Source organism: Lissotriton vulgaris, chromosome 9, assembly GCF_964263255.1.
Source record: "Lissotriton vulgaris chromosome 9, aLisVul1.2, whole genome shotgun sequence".
Taxonomy (NCBI): Eukaryota; Metazoa; Chordata; class Amphibia; order Caudata; family Salamandridae; genus Lissotriton; species Lissotriton vulgaris.
In genome coordinates, this window is record NC_141697.1 from 332,999,846 (window position 1) to 333,017,046 (window position 17,201).

At 45.7% G+C, this 17,201-nt stretch overlaps 1 protein-coding gene across 5 annotated transcripts in view; it reads left to right on the forward strand.

The window, feature by feature from the left end:
* The window catches only part of RPS6KA5 (ribosomal protein S6 kinase A5), a 658,611-nt gene that overhangs the window by 544,626 nt on the left and 96,784 nt on the right, over positions 1 to 17,201 (forward strand). For all 5 annotated transcript variants that reach the window (XM_086937662.1, XM_086937664.1, XM_086937661.1 and 2 more), the window contains one exon: positions 3,268 to 3,438. In XM_086937662.1, the coding sequence (XP_086793788.1) occupies positions 3,268 to 3,438 (171 nt within the window). The remainder of the gene's footprint in view (positions 1 to 3,267; positions 3,439 to 17,201) is intronic.

The following is a 17,201-nucleotide window of genomic DNA, read 5'->3' on the forward strand; positions in this document are numbered from 1 at the left end:
TTGGTGGATAATTCCTACCCAAGAAAAGCCACAGTCAGGTAGGCAATTTTTGACTTTTTAAAGTTTATTTTGTGATTTTTTTGGATTGTTGCTATTGGTCCATCTGAGCATTTAAGTCTTCACCTGTGCGGTAAATGTCATCAGTGTATGATGTCACATTGGGATCTGGCTGTAAGATCACCATAATACATGCTGAGAATGAGTCACGGGGGGTTTGTCCAGCAAGATGGGCGACCGGGTGTATTGTACAGAGTCTCCTGGCGTATGGTAATGGTGTCAGACTAGCAGATACAGGACCACTCTATTTGGAGAGCCCCTGCAGGCAAGTTTCCACGGAGGTGACGCCACTTTGATTTGGTTCAGTGAGTCAGCAGTGAGGTGGTCTGACCCCGAGACTGTGCTTCAGTGGCCCTTGCCCTGGGCCAAGGCACACAATGTAGGTATGAACTGAACTGCCCCAGGCCCAGGGTGCTAGACGGGGGAGTTGACTAATGGGTTCTTGGTCCATCACTTTCCCGTAGGGCCCTATCTGTGGAAGAGACAGATCTCCCTGTGGACCCCAACAAACCAAGATGGACCAGTATACTGCCACTGGCCTGCCTGGGGGGAAGCCAAAAATAGAGGGGGCGATTAAAGCCTCCAGTGCCAATGTCCAGGGCAAGATAGACTTTATCGCTCTGTACTTGTACCTCCTTAGAGGGGACTTCTGCAAGGTTGCAGACAGATCCAAGGCGACGGAACAGCAAGCTGTTCAGATGTAAGAAGAACTGTCATCCCTTGAGGCCACAATGGCAACCCTCAAAACACAGACACAGGGACCAGAGGCGCACGTAGAGGATGCCTGGGGTCGATCCCGGAGGTGTAACTTGTGCTTTATAGGGTTCCCTTAGGGTTCGAAGACACTGCCTCAGAGTTGTTCTTGGAGAGCTGGATCAGGGAAAAAATCTACGAGGCATCCCTGTCCTCTTGTTAGTGGTGGAGAGGACACACCGCTCCTTGGCGTCCTCCTATCCCCCTCCAACTGTGGGCCCGCAACAAACAATTATAGCAAAACTACAGGGACTCCATCTTCAGTGAAGTCAGTAGACGGGTAGACCTGAGGGCCTGCGCATATTGCATATGGTATGGGTAGGGTGGATGAAACACTATGAAATCCATTTTTTAACAGGAATTGAAGATCCCTTGAATTAATTGTTCCACTGTGTTTAGTGTAGGGGAGTCATTACACTTACTATTGTGATTTTTTTCTGTATATGGAAATTTCATGCATTTACCCCATGTGCTTGAAGGCGTGGGAGTGAGTGCGTGAGTGCATGATTGCCTCCTTTCTTGTTTAGTATTCATTGTTTGGTGCACGTTCTGTGCCTTAATGCAAAGTTTGCTGTATCGTTTTATGAAACCTTGAAAAAACAAAAAAATAAGAAATTCAAAAGAGAATGAGCCAAGGCTATGCTTATACCCAGTGGAAAATCTTTTGAAGAAATACTGAACTCCATCAAAGCTAGGGGCAGTTAGATACTCGCTATATTTTTACTGAAAAACCAATTGGAAATTTTGAGGATTGTTTTACATTTTTTCCATATTAAATTTGTCATTAAACCTGTGCTGTGGGCGTTTTGAACTGCATATGTTCGTGTGTGTTTTTAGATTTCTATAATCTAAAACAATTCTATAGGATCTGTCTGGTTTTGAAAGAGGAGAGTATATTGATGAAAGGCAAGGCACTATAATGCTCTGATATTGTAGTTAATTTAGTATTGCTTTTATACAGTGCAGATATGGGCCCACAATTTAGACTGGTGTATGCCTACAGAAAAATCTGTATATAAAGCAAGAAGCTGCCACAGAAAATTAATAAAATAATGGTTTTGATGGCGAATACTGACAAGGGTCCAGGATGCTAAGTTCACATCACACAGAGAAGCAAAGATAGGATGAGTGGGAGGAGTAAGACATGAGATACATGCTGGCTTGGGGAGGTGAAGTAGGACCTGCAATGTGTGACTGCAGGATAGAACTATATCCAGGTCATGATTGTAGAGATTATGTTCAGATCCAGAAACGTATCTGTGTATGTGCCATGAAGGTTATTGGTTTGCATTTACCTTTTTTCATCTCAATTAAACATTTTATTTTAAAGTATGCTTTTATATCGTGCTTTGCCTCTGGCTTCTTTGGATATTGAGCTTGTGCTTGTTGCTCAGTGCACAAGGGAATAACATGTGGAATAGAGTGTTTATCTCAGCCTGCTTGGTTTCTGTATAAGGCTGGAACTTTTTTGGCAGCCCACTCGTTTGCATAAATTTCCCTGAAATCCTCAGGTACTATAGAGAAAAAGGCTACTTGTATCACCTCCTCTCCTTGGGGTGCTTCTTAATAAAGACTGGTGACCGGTCATCTCTCCTAGAATTATGTCCACTTTTCTGATAAATGTGGGCAGAAGGCTGCTTTAATTGTGCACAGTATATCCCCCTCAAATTGTATACCAGAAGCAAGGCTGGCAGTAAAACAGGTGCAATTACTGCCAGCTTAGCTTCTTGTAAGCAACAACTATAAGAACAAAGTGTGTCTTTGCGCTCCGCTTGCAGGTTTTCAAAGCTCATAAATAATAGGCATTGTTATTTACAATGTCAATAGACTAAACGCTCGCAAATACGAGACCTATTGTATTGTGATCTATGTACATCCTACTTACACTGTATTTAATTATGTGTATATATTTGTATATTTGTATTTATGTATATATGTTCATGATTGTCTTTTTATGATTTTTAATAATCTAAATAAAATGCTTTGACTGACTGACTGAAATGCTTTTTGGATTTAGTTGTAGGATCCGGACCCATCTGTTCGCTCTTTACACTGGCCTCAGTCTCTCATCTTGATTCACCTATCTGCTTGCTATAGTCTTCTATTCTTCGGTACTCATTCCAAACCCTTCTTTCTGTTCCTTTACTGTCAGGGTCCTGAAAAGAACGGGAAGAACAACTCTCAGAATGCTGCTACAGTTATGGTTTTAAAATGTCATTGCTGTCTCTCAAATTATAACCACCGATGTATCTTTGATTGCATAAATAGTGTTACAATACATTGCTCCCAATATTTTGCAGTGAACTAAAATTCTCACATTTTAGGAAATCATTATCATAAATATATATGTGTGCTTGTATATATATATGTGTGTGTGTGTACATATGAAGCTTGCATTAAAAAAACTGAAATGTGTGATTAGTGCTGTGTTAATTTTAATTGTCTTTCTCTTTCCAGCTACACACATTTTTAGTAATGGAACTGCTAAAAGGAGGGGAGCTACTCGAACGCATTAAGAAAAAAAAACACTTTAGTGAAACAGAAGCCAGTTGCATTATGCGCAAGCTTGTTTCAGCTGTTAGTCACATGCATGATGTTGGAGTGGTGCACAGAGATCTAAAACCTGAGGTATTGTATAGCACCTATATATATATTATTTTTTTTAATCATAAATGTCTTCCGTCAAGTCTTTTTACGTCGCCTACCAGACAGCCAAGTTGTTTGTTTGTGAAAGACCTATTGGAAACTTACAGCAGGCTTTCAGTCCACCAATTGCTTACCTTTGGTTGCCTTAATGTCACTAGCATTTGCTTGCTTCTTATTCGATGACTTGCCTCTTCTTGTGTTTGTCCCTCCCCTAGAGCATAGCACATTGTTTTTTTTGTTTAAGCACTCTCCCTCGTGTGCTTCTACCCCAACAAATACCAGCTCACCACACCTCTTGTTTCTCTCTCCTTCACATACTGCTTGTGCTCTCTCATGCACTTCTCCCCTCCCCAAACTCCCCTGCCCTTGTGCTCTTTGCTACTGTCTCCCTCGTGCAGTTCTCACATCCCAGAGTTGTTCTCTCCTTCAAATGCTGCTCATTCTCTCTTTCGTACTTCTTCCCGTACTCCCTTGCTCCTTGTTGTTCTCCCTCATGTGCTTCTCCTCCACCTCAGTGTTGCTCTTTTTAGGTCTCGCCTGGTGTTGCAGCGCGAAGCGCTGCCGCCAGCGAGACTTATTGTCATTGTGTTTCCTTCCAAGTGATACAGACCAGTGCACGAGCAGAGATTCTGGTCTGTGAACGCGCTTCAAACTGTGAACAGCTTTTGCCACGCACCCGGACAGGCGATGTGCACACGCACGGCGTGCGTGTGTACATCTCCTGTCCCGATGTAGCTCTTGTGCATGTTTTGCTTTGAGAATGGCAGGCACGCCATTAACGCTCCTCAAAGAGTGCACAGTGTGCTTCCTGCATATGCAGGCTGAGACAATGTCTTGTTACATATTACCATCCCCAAGATGGCCGACGTACTTCTCCATAGCTGTAGATAGTTAGCACACCTTGTTCAGATCCTTTAGTCACCGCGAAAACACAGTTTTTTCTACTAATCAGGTATTCTGTTTTTGATTTAATATATCGTGGTCGATCATAATTGTTGAGCACCACGGTATGATGGTTGTCGCAAAAAGAACGCCGTAACGTACTAAATAGTCATTACTCATGCGTTCATGTTTGAAATGTCTGTTTGAACACTGTCATTCCATCAACACGGCATCTCGTTTTTTCACTTTATTCAATCTATTACGGTAGCTCGGGTTTGTTTAGCACCACACTAAGATGGTCGCCATAGAAGATAATTAAAACTTACTGCCTATCTTAACCACGTCACATGGTCCTCCAGCATCGCGGGAATCTCGTTATTTAAAGTCACTCTGCTTTTCGCTGTTTGGTGATACAACTTAAAACCGTGGTAGAGCATATAGGACGTTTGCTGCTTCGTCTCGGGTGAGTGGCTTCAGTATTCTCACTGTTCTCTTCTATAACAGCACGCTAAGATTGGTTAACCGTGTTACCGATAGTACTCATCGCGTTTTTTCTTCTTTTGATTGATCTATTTCCACAGTCCGAACCATGCGGATTCTTGCAGCCTGGCTCTGCAATCTAATATTGTGGCGAATGGCATAGGTTATTCAACTTTTTTCGTTCCTGGTGAGTGGTTTCAGGTTCCTCGCAGCGTAGTTTAAAAGCATCATGATTAGAGTTATCAAGGTCACCGTATTTTGCTGATAGCACTACCATTGTGTCTTCTTCATTTAGTTTCAGAGCTCGTTCATCTACAAGGTATTTTTCACACTCAGGATCTAGGCTGCTGTTTTTCTACACGATCTGCAGTTTATACGGGTTGCTCGCTCTCGATTCTTCATCTTTCTAGCCATTCACGGAATCTCCTTAGTTTCTTCAATGTATCACACAGCAAGGTCCAAGCTGTGCGTTTCAGTAAGCGTTTTTTCCAGTACTTGGTATATGTCATTCTACACTGAGATAACAGCGCACTTATGTGTTTAGTATTATAAAATAGTGATGTAGGAAGCGATACAGAGATTGCCCTGCACGCGCATGGAAGGGATTACTTGCCTTTTCAGAAAGTGAACACACTCCAGCCCCCCAGCGGTCGTCGGAAATGTGGTGGGATGGAAGAGGTAACAGAGAGGCACCCAGACCTGGCAGCAGATCAGATGATGGTGTTTTCCACAGGATTCAGAGGACCAAGTGGCGCTGTGGAATCACAGAATTAACCGAAGAAGAGATGGCGTGTAATATGGGAACAAAAACCCCTTGGTGCCTTCATTTCTCTGAGGTGCTGTAACCTCCGCAGAAGTAACCGCATTTGTTCTGTGAATGCTTACTTTCGGTTTCGTTTTACAGATATAACATCATGAGAACTGGGTCAGTCTTGCAAGGGAAGGAAGTATGTCAAGCTTCAACCTCAAAGGCTTGTATGGCCTTTAACATGTCGGTTATTTGGACACCCACCAGGTGCTTAGAAGTGCGCCTGGCATACAGCGCTACAAAAACATGCAGAAAGGCATGTGCATAGCCCGGCGTGTCTGAAGAGGTGTGCATACATGGGAAAGGGCCTTGCTGCATACGGTGTCAGCCTGAAAGAGGGATGACGACTGGGAGACAGCTCTGCTGTCCACAACCTGAGGGATAGCCCTGCTGTACTAGTGCGAGTTAGTGGATTTTGCAATCAGTATTTCTCGGGCGCGAATCTGGAATTGTTTTGCAGCTCGAGAGGAGAAGTGTGGCTCGCCGGTTAGAGGCGGCAGACCAAGAAGCAGAGGTCGGCCCGGGAAAAGGGTTCAATCCCCAACGCGGCAGGGTATGGAACCAATGTCAGCGGGCTCGATAAATCTCGCCTCGGTGCCTCTCTAACCATGGGTCCCACGCTGCAACTCTGGGCAATACCTTGCTTAATCTCCACAACGGCCCCCTCGCTGCCGGGGATGCCTGGCTTCACCTTGGGGATGCCCAATAGGGACCATCTCACAGGAAAAGCCAGGAAGGGTTCCCCAGGGGCACACAGCAGCAAGAAACCCTGGGGTGAACGTGCGCTCTACAAATTCATACTAACATATCATAACAGCTCGAGCGAGCCTGTTAGGTGTGAGTTAAAAGGCAGAGTGAAACCTGGGGCACCGGTACGTTGTTAAGGTTATGAACCCATGTCTGTTGTAACTGGAAGCTTGACCCGAGGGAGGGGGCAGCAGCCATGAAAAGGGAATACAGTGTAACCTGATTCCTATGCTTTGAGCCTTTGCTGGCTCTTGGAATTATGCTCTGTGGCTCTGTGTATATATGTGTGTGGCTCTGTGTGTGGCTCTGTGTGTGTGTGGCTCTGTGTGTGTGTGGCTCTGTGTGTGTGTGGCTCTGTGTGTGGCTCTGTGTGTGGCTCTGTGTGTGTGGCTCTGTGTCTGTTTGTGTGGCTCTGTGTTTGTGCCTCTGTGTGTGTGGCTCTGTGTGTGTGGCTCTGTGGCTCTGTGTGTGTATGGCTCTGTGTGTGTGTGTGTGGCTCTGTGTGTGTGTGTGTGGCTCTGTGTGTGTGTGTGTGTGTGGCTCTGTGTGTGGCTCTGTGTTTGGCTCTGTGTGTGTGTGGCTCTGTGTGTGTGTGGCTCTGTGTGTGTGTGTGGCTGTGTGTGTGTGTGTGTGTGGCTCTGCGTGTGGCTCTGTGTGTGTGTGTGGCTCTGTGTGTGTGTGTGGCTCTGTGTGTGTGTGTGGCTCTGTGTGTGTGTGTGTATTGCTCTGTGGATGTGTGTGGCTCTGTGTGTGTGTGTGTGTGTGTGTGTGCGTCTGTGGCTCTGTGTGTGTGCGTGTGGCTCTGTATGTGTGCGTGTGGCTGTGTGTGTGTGCATGTGGCTCTGTGTTTGTGTGTGGCTCTGTGTGTGTGTGTGCGTGTGGCTCTGTGTGTGTGTGTGTGGCTGTGTGTGGCTCTGTGTGTGTGGCTGTGTGTGTGTGTGGCTCTGTGCATGTGTGGCGGTGTGTGTGTGGCTCTGTGCGTGTGGCTGTGTGTGTGTGTGTGTGTGTCTCTGGGTGTGTGTGTGTGTGTGCAAAGGCAATAGGTATCACATGTGCGAGAGATTAAGCTATTGACATTGTAAATGACAATGCCATTTATTTATCTGTTTTCAAAACCAACACATAAATAAAAATGTTGTCATTTACAATGCCAATAGCTCTAACTTTTGCAAAGGCGAGACCGTTGCATTGTAAATGCTTGATCTTGTTGTGCTGAATTTCCTCTCCTCCTCCCAACTGCTATTGTTTCGCCTCTTTACTCCTGTGGTCCATTTAATTTGGTTCTTTATTTTGATTTTGTGCTTTCACATAAAAATAAATCATGTTGATTTTTATTCAAGTGAAGTCTGCCAGCTTGAATCCCTAAATTTAAAAAAAGTAATATGACATCTGTGTCATTCTGTAGGTCGCGCATGCTAGTTATGCGTACCTGCGCCTGCAGAATAAATCGACAAGCATAAACGCTTTCGTCAGGGCGCCATCTTTTCTCTTTTCTTATTATCTTGATGCTGTGCAGCATCAGTAAAGTACTGTGGTAAAGCTAATAGGTTTAAAGAGCAAAACTGTGGACCTTTTGTCTTTGTCAATGCATATTTTAAAGTGGGACATACTGCTTTATGAAAAAAATTACCAGGACCAGTAAGGGCAGTGGAAGACGAGTTTATTATCACTTAGCAATGTATTTGTGAAGTAGGAACAGGCAGATAGTATTTTCTCTTTTCTGCATAATGAATATATACTCCTGCCCAAGTCATCACTAAAATATATCAACATTGATTTCTTTTACTTGGAATGAGTCACCATACCATGCAGTAAGATCAGCTTTACCTTTGTGCTTACTTGCCTCTTTTCATTGAACTTATAGGTTTCTCAGGAAGAAACATACACAATAAGAGACCGGAATAGCTAATATAAACCTCTGGTTTGATAGATGTAGCAAATGTGCAGTTCAAGTACAGTAATAGTTGTGTATTAAAATTGTTAGTAGATCCTAATTCCACCCAAGTGTGTCCTATTTTATTCATATTTCAGTTAATGAAAAAATCACATTATGGCCTCCATATTTATTGTATGTTTCTTCCTGTATCCCCTTGATTGGTAAACCAGCTCTTCTATTTTTGAATGCCAATCCATTCTCCTTAACTCTGTTGTAGTTGGGATGCTGCCTGAGATCTCCAATATCTAGCAATTTTCCCATACCCACTTTTGTCCGCTTTGTCCTTGGACCTTCTCCCTCATCCGTAACCCCTAAGTAAATAGGAATAGGATAGGAATAGGATAGGATGTGAATTTATAGAGCGTGAATTGCTGCCCGGAGGCGTCCAAGCGCTAAGAATACCGGGTCCAACCAGGGGAAAAACACAGAGGGAGGGTGGGAAGTTTAAACTGGGTGAAATAGGAAGGTTTTAAATTGTTTGCGGAAGGTCGTAAGATTAGAGTTGGATCTTAAGTGCAATGGAAGGGCGTTCCAAGCCCTCGCAGCATTGTGGGAGAACGACCTACCTCCAGATCTGGATCTTCTTACTCTTGGAATGACTGCTAGGAAGGACTGGTTAGATCTTAGGTTCCTGTTGGGCCTGTAATGATGGATTAGGTCCTGTGTACTCCTGGGGCCAGAGTTCCAGAAGGATTGGTGGGCTATGCACATGGCTTTGAACAAAACTCTTTGGCGCACCGGTAGCCAGTGGAGAGTGACTAGCCCGGACCTAACTGACTGTCTGCGAGGGATGTCAAGTAACAGACGTGCGGCGCAGTTCTGCACAATCTGCAACCTTCTCAAGGTGGATTCTGGGGCGCCGAGGTAAAGGACATTATTAAAGTCAAGGCAGGATTGGATCAGGCCTTGTACCGCTGCTTGCTTGGCTTCCATAGGGAGGAAGGGGAGAATTTTCCTAAGCATTTTCATGATGCCGAAGCAGGTGGCCGAGAGTTTGGTAGCTTGTACGTCGAAGGAAAGAGATCTGTCCATCCATATTCCCAGGCTTTTAATGCTGTTTTTGGGGGTTGGTGGAGGGCCCATGCTGGGTGGCCAAAGGGTGGCCGGGAAGCTAGGGACCGAGTTGCCGAGGACCATAAGCTCGGTTTTGTCCCCATTTAATTTTAAGGATGATTGGGACATCCAAGTCTTTACCTCCACCAGACACTCTCTGAGTCCGCTCTATACAGGTAGATTAGTCTCCTGTGGCAGGGAGACCACTAGCTGCGTGTCGTCCGCGTAGGAAATGATCTTGATCCCAAACGGACGGACGACATCAGCCAGTGGTCTCATGTACAGGTTAAAAAGTGCCGGGCTCAGAGAGGATCCTTGGGGGATGCCGCAGTTCAGAGGAATGCTGGTGGAGACCGAATCACCATTGAACACCTGGAAAGATCTGCCTTCCAGGAATGACCGGAACCAGGTCCACGCTTTACCCTTGATCCTGACCTGGGACATGCGGTGCAGCAAGGTGACATGGCTGACCGTATCGAAGGCCGCACTGAGATCAAGGAGGATCACTGCCACTGATCCTCCCTGATCTAAGATTTTCCTAGCCTCCTCGGTGACCATGAGGAGGGCGGTCTCGGTCCCGTGTTTGGGTCTAAAGCCAGTTTGAGTGGAGTCCAGAAGAAGGTGGGTTTCTAGAAAGTTGGTAAGTTGGAGATTTATGTATTTCTCCAGGACCTTGCTTGCCCAGGGGAGCAGGGATATTGGGCGGTAGTTGCTCATATCCGTGGGGTCTAGGCTGGGCTTCTTCAGCGGGCTTTCACCATAGCTTGCTTCCAAACTGTAGGAACTATGCCCGTGGAGATGGAGGTGTTTAGGACATCCCTTAATATGGGTAGGGTGGTCTGTGAGGCCGCCATTATTATCTCTGGGGGGGGCTGGGTCATTAGGGGAACCATATTTGACTTTGCGTGCCAGAGACTCCAGCAGGGCAAGTTCCAGTGGAGGGAAATGGGACAGCGTGGGTGACTGTAGATTATGGACTGGGTCGGTAGGGTGTGGGGATGTAATGGGAGGAGGGGGATTGTTCAGGGGGAAGGCCGAGTAGATGGAACTGATTTTCTGATGGAAAAATTCGGCAACTTTATTGCAATGGGAGGTGGGTTTGTCCATCGGTAGGCTGGGCGGGAGTTTAGTTAGCTGTTTTATGATTTTGAACATTTCCTTCGGTTTGGATTTTGCAAGAACAATTTTCTCCGAGAAGTAGGCGGCCTGGGCTTCTTTTATCAGACTTTTGTAGTCGCTAATGGCTTCTCGGTAGAGTATTTTATGTTCCGATGAGTAGTCAGTTCGCCATCGTCTTTCGTATTTCCTACAGCACCGTTTTTTGTCTCTCAGATTCTCCGTGTACCACGGGGCAGTTTTATGGAGGCGTTTAAGCGTGATTTCCTTTTTCGGAAGGGCGATGTCGAGAGATTGGGAGATCCAATTAACGTAAGCCTGGTTGGCTGGATCGGGGTTGTCGGCGATCAGGGGTCGGCTCTCTATAAGTGTATTAGTCCATTTATCAATCATTAGATGGGACCAGGCTCTCTTGAGTCTTGTGGTGGGGGTAGGTACGGGGGGTTTAGGGATAATCCAGTTGATGGGGATCAGGAAATGATCCGTCCAGGGGAGGGGGCTGGGGGACTGGTTAGGAGGTCGATGCAGTTGCTAAAAACTGGGTCGAGCAGATGGCCCTTTACATGAGTGGGCAGGATGACCCGTTGTGAGAGCAGCAGAGCTGCTAGGTCGCCTGTTAAAGTCGAAGCAGTGAGGTCAGAGGACGATTCAAAGTGAAAGTTAAAATCACCTAGCAGGATGAAGTTGGATGAGGAATTAATACGTTCAGATACATTTGCGGGTAAACTGACGTGGAACTGCCTAGGGGGGCCTGGGGGTCGGTAGATCAGGGTGCCTGAAAGGCACTTATTAGGGGACAGTTCAATGTTAAAGGTTAGGCTTTCACAGTCTAGAATGGTTTCGGAGACCACTCGGCAGTTGAACTGTTCTTTATGTATGATGGCTAGGCCTCCTCCCCTCCCTTTTGATCGGTCCTGGCGCAGGATTTGAAAACCTGCAGGAAGCGCAGCTATTACGGCTGGATCGGCTTCCGGGGAGAGCCAGGTTTCTGTTAAAAACAGAATGTCAGGTAGGTGTTCTTCTATTAACAGCATTATTTCAGCTGTATGTTTGGGGAGGGAGCGGCAGTTCAGCAAGAACATCCGAAAATTGTGAAGCGGTTTGGGGGTTGTAGTGGTTTTGAGGGGTTTGTGGCAATCAGGACAGAGTTGGGGTAGGTTGTCAGCGGAGTATCTGTGACAACTGTGATTGTCCGTGGGGGCCCTCAGACTATGAAGGAGGTCCGCACTATAGAATATGTGATCGGTTGTTCGGGGCACAGGGGTTCTGGCCCTTGGCCCGGACTCGGCGCGGACGAGTGCAGACGAGCTTGCCTTATGCGCGCCTTCGGCGCGCATTCGTCGCGCCCGCTGCGCTTCCTGTGCATGCACATATTTATTGGGAGGGTTAGGGGGCGTGTCCCTCGCTTCCTCGTGGCCGATGACGGCTGAGGAGGGCTCTCTCAGGCACTCCCTCTGAGCGCTAGATCCGCTCTGGGGGATGCTTCAGTGAGGAAAGCAGGTGAATACAGAGTTTAAAATCATCTTGGGTGAGAAATCAGGTTACCACTGACAATGTATGATTACTTTTGCACCAATAGCCTTCTATTTTAGGGCGTGCCCATACTATGTGAGTTAAATCTCCTTCCCCACAAAGCATGCCGCATGTTGAGACCGCTGCCGAACTCTATCAACCTCTGGGGTGAAGTCATATAGTGGTATAACTTGTACCGCTGGGCGACTGGTCGGATTTCTAGCTACTTTGCCTGTAAACTGCATTCCAGCAAAAGCAGATTATGTAACCAAACTGACACAAGAGAAATTAGCCTATTTTTTCTGCAACAACTATGTATAATGCAAAAAGAACAATGGATGTCAAACATTCACCCCAATTACAGATATCTGGGTCTAAATCCATCGTTCATTTTGTTCATCATGCCATTCCAGTTTGACAGAGGCATATTGAAATCAGTCCGGACCCTGCACCTCATTGAAACACTGCAGTCCAAACTGCCAAGCCAGGTCCTCCCTAAACCAGAACACAAGCAACCCTGGACCATTTTCGCCCTAGTGATGGGCTCATCAGCATAATTTGAATATGGTTGGATGCAAATTGATGTGACATGGTGAACAAAAGAATGATGGGTTGGAGTGCTACCCGAGCTATTGTCAGTAGTTAGACTTATTGTAAGCAACCTCCCATCACCTACGTGGCATGGGTATGCCCAGGTGTGGGACCCTTGCTCACTGTGTCACTGGAACCAAGCTGTACCTGGGTGATAAGCCCATTACTAGGGCAAAACTGGTCCTTGGTTGCTTGTTTGCTGGTTCAGGGAAGACCTGGATTGGCAGTTCGGCTAAACTTTCCCCATGAGGAACAGGGTCAAGTCTGATTTGCATGTGGCAAAGTCCAAACTGATGTGGCATGGTGATCAAAAGAACAATGGGTTGAAGTGCAATAGCCAGTGGTTAGACTTATTGCAATCGGCCTCCCATCATTTTTTGTGTGTTTGATAAACAAGGAATCGAATATGTAAGCCTTGTGGCATATACTACCAAGAGTCAGAATTCCCTAGCCAGGCTAAGCCCAGGAAGGAAACCAGCACTGGCAAAGCTACTATTTCTGGCATTGGCTGACGGCATTTTGACTTCGTGATATTTTGTTTTGTCATGATTTTTGTAAAGCATTAATATAGGTGGAGTTGCAGAGCACTCACAGAAAGAAGAATTGACTTAAATGAAAAAAATGTTTGGTCTACAAATAACACAGATTGCCCTAGTAGTCCCTGTTATTGAAGGGGGTTACTTTGAGGGCAGATCTGCCCTTTGTACAAGAGAGAAATGCTGTCAGAACCTCGTTCAGAGGGTCATGGGACAACCAGGAGTTAGTAGGCCCAACTGTCGATGTTTATGCCTTTTACTTCTAATGTCCCAAGACTCAACCTACTATGGGTCCTGAGCAACTGGGCCAAGTACCCGTTCATCACTTGACTCTAAATGGTAACACGGGTTGAGCAGTCCAAGGCTTCCCTGCAGGGCTGGATTGTGAGGTAGACACGGGATTTGAACACAGGCTCACAACTCAAAATATACATTCAGCAGCAGCAATAAATCATCGTCTAGTCAAATACTTGTTGAGTATTTATATATGAACACAAAGTAAAATAGGGCATTCACAAACAATACACACAGTCCCCAAAAGTCAGGGCTCTAGTGTTTTAACAAGCGCATCCTGGAGTCCCACTCTCATCTTGTTAGAGTAAATGATTATTCCCCAATCTCTATACGCAACATTTAGGTTAAGATCCACTAGTAGTCAGAGTCTCAGAAGTCGTGCTGCGACTCTTCATTAAAGCCAAAAGTGTTCCAGTGCTGAAGCACTACTTGGCAGGCAGGTTTTCCCGGGAATGTCTGATCCAAAAGTTAAATCAGTCTTAACGCACCAGCAGGATCTAAACAACTGGAGTCTGCGTTCGAAGTGGGTACTGAAGCTGCCGCGATTGTCTCAGGTGAGTACTTTATATACAGCCCGGGGAGGGTGGGGGGGCAACGGTTCACTATCCTTCAGTTCCTCAAATGTGATCCTGTGGGACCTCCCCACAGGTGGGGAACACTCCTGGTCCTCAGTCGGGGCTTGGGCGCACTCTGGTCACTATGTTGGCCTCCACCTCACGTCGGCGGTCTTGGCCAGACCGCACTCCTTGCCTTGTCCCTGGGCATTCCCTGCCATACCGGGTCACCATCCTCCCTCTGTGCACAGGCTACAGCCCGAATTTCACAGCAGCAATCTTCACGGTGTCTCCACCTGACATCTGTGGTTTCCATCTTCACTACGCACATGGGCTTCCACCCAATAAGCACAGCAGTAATCTTGATGGCGGCCTACCCAGCATACGGGGTCACTGACCACAAACCTGCACAACGGGCGGGACCTGATCAGTGCAGCAAAGTTCCTGGTTTGCTTCACAGCGGCCCTCCCTGGGCATACAGGGGTCACTGACTTTTCCCTGTACATGGGCATTAACCTGAAGGGTGCAGCATTGCCATCTCCTCACACATCACTACATGGATCCAATCGTCAGGATACCCCACTGGACCTCACTCCTTTCACCCTCCTCTTCCTCACAGGGCACACTGGTCTTGTCAAGCAGGCAGGCACTGATGCTCCAGGGACAGGTAGTCTTGGACTCCCTGTGTGGTTTCCCCTCACCCAGCTGGAAGACTGGCAGCTGTTAGCCTCCAGTCCTGGTCATTGGCAGATATTTTGGAAAGCAAATTCTCCTTATACTGGCTGCTTGACAGTTGGCCATTTTGGGGGCCTCAATCTCCCCTTCTTATATAAAGGCCATTTCCAGACACCAAATGTGATGTAGAGTCTGAGTCTTTGAAGTAAATGAAAATTTGACATAAATATACTTTTGTATTGTCTACGATACTCTTAACCCATGTTCTCCATCCTTCAGATCCGGTTTAGCACCCTGATACAGGCAAGTTGGATCAGAAGCTAGTCTTTAAAAAAAAAAAAGAGAGATCACGTACTTTTGATATTTTCGAAAATGTACCCATCCCGCCCTTGCTCCAACCCAAGCATCGGGGAAGGAGGGAGACCTTCATGCCAGGTTCAAGGAACCACAGTCTTAAAAAAGTGTCATACCCATGCCCCGCTCTGACAAACCTCAACTTGCGGGCTAGGAAAATGACACAGTTCTTATCTTAATTTTCTACAGTTTGAAGAAGTCGAACGAGAATGTAATTGGAAAGCCTTTTGCCTACCTCCATTTTCACTTGGTAAAGCAATAGCGACAAGATATAGACTGTGTACTCTAGGGGTTGTGTGCAATCCTAACCAGGCTATGAGGCATACCAGACCCTGCAACGAGTTTACGTGGAGGCTCAATTTTTATCAAGAAGTAAAATATGAACTCGCAGCAAACAGAGACCGAGATCAGTAAGCCAAGCAGTTGAATGTTAATATTTTAATTTCCATAAATTCGGATGTCATTATTTCAATCAATCAAGTAGGATTTATAAAGTGCTGCTAATCACCCCTGATTGTATTCAGGCGCTGGGGGCAGCGGGTGTGGTTATGCTGCTGGTGGGCTGAGTTAGTCCAAGAGACAGGTCTTCAGGTCTTTCTTGAACTCTTGCAGGCTGGGTGAAGTGCAGAGGTGGAGGGGTAAGCTATTTCAGGGCTTGGCTGCCAGGCATGGGAAAGCGCCACCGCTGCTTCTGCCCTTGTGAAAGCAGGGGGAGTGGACCAGGAAGAGGAAAGAGAAGCGAAGGATGCAAGTAGGTTGGTGGAAGTTTACCCTGCAGTTAAAGTACACTGGACCCTTGTTGTGGGAGGGTCTTGTAGGCTTGGATGAGCAATTGGCAGCCTTTGGGGACCCAGTGTAGGGCTTTTAGGTGGGAGGAGATGTTACTCCTCTTCTGCCCCATGCTCAATGTGTTACTGGATTCAAGGTAGCCTGGCTGATTTGGGGTGATACTCCGAAACTATGATGCTTGGTTCCAGTGCAGAGAGGACCTGGCCTGGCAGTTCGGGCTGGACTGTTCCATGGGGAGCAGGGTCAAGACTGATTTGCATATGGCTGGATCCAAACTGGGGTGGCATGGTGAGCAAAGTATTGATGGATTTAACCCAGATCTCTTGACTGGGGGTGAGTGTTTAAAGGTTTCAACTGGATAGTGGTACTAGACCAGTATTGCAGCACTCCCCAATTGCAGTTCCACACATCAAGTCCCTGACCTCCAAAAGATTTGTGTTAAAACCTGTGAACAGCACTTGTAATTCATGAAATCAATTCTCTAAAAAAGGCATTGCAGAATTGTAAGCCACACACCTTATATGGCAAAGCTCACAAAAGTAATAATAAAATGTGTAGAGAAAGTGAAAAGCCAGCATCTCATAAAAAAATGTCAGATGACATGGGCAGCTGACATGGGCAGCAATCTTTCCCATCCAGCCCTGCATACAATAGCAGAGAAGATAATAGCTGATGAAATGTTCACAGCGGTCTTAAAAAATAAACTGCAACAAACTGATGAGATTTGGTTTGCTGTGAGAAACAGATTTGTGGAGATTTAGTAGAGACAATCACTCTCACACTGTAGCTAAAAGGGTAGTCAAGCATGAAAACAATATTGAAGTCTGATGCAAACACAAGAGTGTATGAAAATTCCCTCGTGAACAAACTACTTAAGGCTTTACTGTCTGTCAGAAGTAGGTGAACGCTGTATACTTTATCATTCATGCCAAAGCTTCTGGACATAAGAATCACATCAGCATTAAGCTTGTAAAGTGCATACAAGTTGGATCAATGCAGAACCAACTGTAACATGCATTTGCAATGCAATAGGTCTAACATTTGGAAAGTTTGAGCTATTGGCATTGTAAATGACACATTTTTATTTATTTGTTGGTTTTGAAAATAACGAAATTAATAGCTTTGTCATTTACAATGCCAATAGCTATAACTTTTGCAAATGTGACACCTATAGCATTTGTAATGCAATATGTGTTGTATTTACATGACTTAGATGTATTGATATTACAAATAACAATAGCTTTTAATTTTGTTTAATAATTAATACTTAAATAAAAGTTATTGTAATTTATAATGGCAATAGCTTAAACTTTTGTAAATAACTATTGGGAAGATTATGTTCAGTGTATTTTATTGTGACGAAAATCCAGGAACAGAAGTGAAATATTAACATCTTTTTGTGACATTTGTAATAGAGC